Here is a 1,994-nt window from a genome sequence, read left to right on the forward strand (position 1 = left end):
GACCGTCGGACGAGGGCGCCGCCATGACCGAGGTTGATCGGCCGGCGGGCGAGACCGTGAGAAATTGTGTAGCGGGGATTGACGATGTTGACCGTTTCGTCTATTCTCTGGCACCGATTGGCGAGTTCGACGTTGATTTTGAGGGCACAGCCGTCACGCTCGACGACGTCGTCACGCGTTCGTCGAGACTGGTCCTGCGCCCGCGAGTTCATGGGGCAGACTCGGCCGTAGTTTTTATGTACGCGGCCGACGGGGACGATTTTGTGCCGGTTGGTGCCGTCGATCTGAATGAGGGCGTGCCGCCGGCCAAAATCGATTGCTACGACTGCGTGCTGAGTCTTTCGAAGGAATATTGTAATCTCACGTCGGAAAGATCGAAAGCCGCTGCGCGTCAGCTGCTGAACTCGAAGCCGTCGCGCAAGGACCTGGATTTTTTTGCGTTGTCGAAATACAGCCCCACGTCTCCCATGGACGCGACATTTCTCGACGAATGCGCCCAATCCAGTCGGCGCTACTGGGTACGCGTCGACGCTTCCGCGAAATTCCTCGAAGTTATTGAACCGCTCCGCGGCCGCCGCGTATGTCATGTCATCTTCCTCCGGCGGGCGCGTAGCGCCGATGAGCGCGCCGCGAAGCCCAATACGCCTCGCGGCGCTTCCGAAGAGCTTCCCGCCAAGCCCAAGGGGAAGAAGGGCTCGTTCATCTATTTCGCCGACGAGAAGCGCCCGGCGCTGGCAAAGAAGGGCATGTCTCACCCCGAGATCGCGCGCCCACGGCGTCACAGGATCGAAGCCTTTTGTTCGCGCGCCGAGCCTCCGATTTCCCCGCAGGCTCAAGAATGCGCCAAGCTATGGGACAAGTTGACGCCGGAAGCGGAGCGAAAGTATCAGGCGCTGGCCGACGAGGACAAGGTGCGCTATGAGAAGGAGATGGATCTGTGGCGCGCGCAGTGCGCGCAGAAGGTCGCCGGCGACTCGCGCGCCGCGAAGCCGCCGCCGCTGTCGATGGAGATCGTCGCGAACGCCATGAAGGCCGTCATGGAGAGCGACGCGTCGCTCAGGGCCGCCGCGAAAGACGGTACTTTGACGGCGGAGATGGTGCGCATGGCCGTCGCGGCGCACCTCAAGGAAGCCGACGGCGGCGCCCGGCTGGAGAGCGAGTACGAGGCCCTGTTCGCGGCTTTGGTGACGAGCTTGATGGCGGCCGCGGACTACCGAGCGCACCACCCGCCGCCAGATCCCGGCGACTCGCGCGCCGCGAATTCGTCGCCGCTGTCGGGTGAGATCGTCACGAGCGCCATCACGGCCGTCATGGCGAGCGACGCGGCGCTCTTGGCCGCCGCGAAAGACGGCACTTTGACGGCGAAGATGCTTCTCACGGCCGTCGCGGCGCACCTCAAGGAAACCGACGGCGGCGCCCGGCTGAAGAGCGGGTTCGGGGCCCTTTTCGCGGCGGCGGCGACGGCTTCGACGGAACACTTCGCGAACGACCGAGCGCACCAGGCGCCGCCGGAGCCCGACGAGCCCGCCGCGGAGCCGCCGCCGGCTCCGGAGCTACTCACCGGCGCGGCCGGCCTTTTGCAAATTCTTGACGAGTTCAGGATCAAAAACGGCGGCGTCGACGACCCGTACTACGCCGCGATGCGCGGCGCGCTCGAGGAGCTCGAAATCGAGGAGCGCGGGGAGGGGTCTTAGTCATGTTACGCGGCCATGCGCGGCGCGCTCGAGGAGCTCGAAATCGAGGAGCGCAAGGAGGGGTCTTAGTCATGTTATAGTGGGCGAGGGGACTGGGTCTGCTAGCAAGCATGCGGCCCAAGGCCGTCGCGGACGAGTCCGCGGACGGGTCCGACGGCGGCGGCGTCGACGGCCTCTCGAGACGAGGCACGTCGAGATCAAACGCATCCTCGAGGCGCCGAACATCGTCCAGTGCGCCCGCGGCCTGGAGCGCGTCGGCGCCGGTCGTCCAAACCGCTCCCTCGCGCTTTGAGGATGGCG

At 65.5% G+C, this 1,994-nt stretch overlaps 1 protein-coding gene across 1 annotated transcript in view; it reads left to right on the forward strand.

Annotated features, from left to right (window-relative positions):
• AURANDRAFT_68433 (hypothetical protein) overlaps positions 1 to 1,694 on the forward strand; it is a gene marked incomplete at both ends in the record, with an annotated part of 3,837 nt that extends 2,143 nt beyond the window's left edge. Inside the window, 2 exons of the mRNA XM_009044119.1 lie at positions 506 to 518; positions 831 to 1,694. Of these exons, the coding sequence (XP_009042367.1) occupies positions 506 to 518; positions 831 to 1,694 (877 nt within the window). The remainder of the gene's footprint in view (positions 1 to 505; positions 519 to 830) is intronic.
• Positions 1,695 to 1,994: the final 300 nt, after the last annotated feature.

Source organism: Aureococcus anophagefferens (assembly GCF_000186865.1).
Source record: "Aureococcus anophagefferens unplaced genomic scaffold AURANscaffold_141, whole genome shotgun sequence".
NCBI classification, from domain to species: domain Eukaryota; class Pelagophyceae; order Pelagomonadales; family Pelagomonadaceae; genus Aureococcus; species Aureococcus anophagefferens.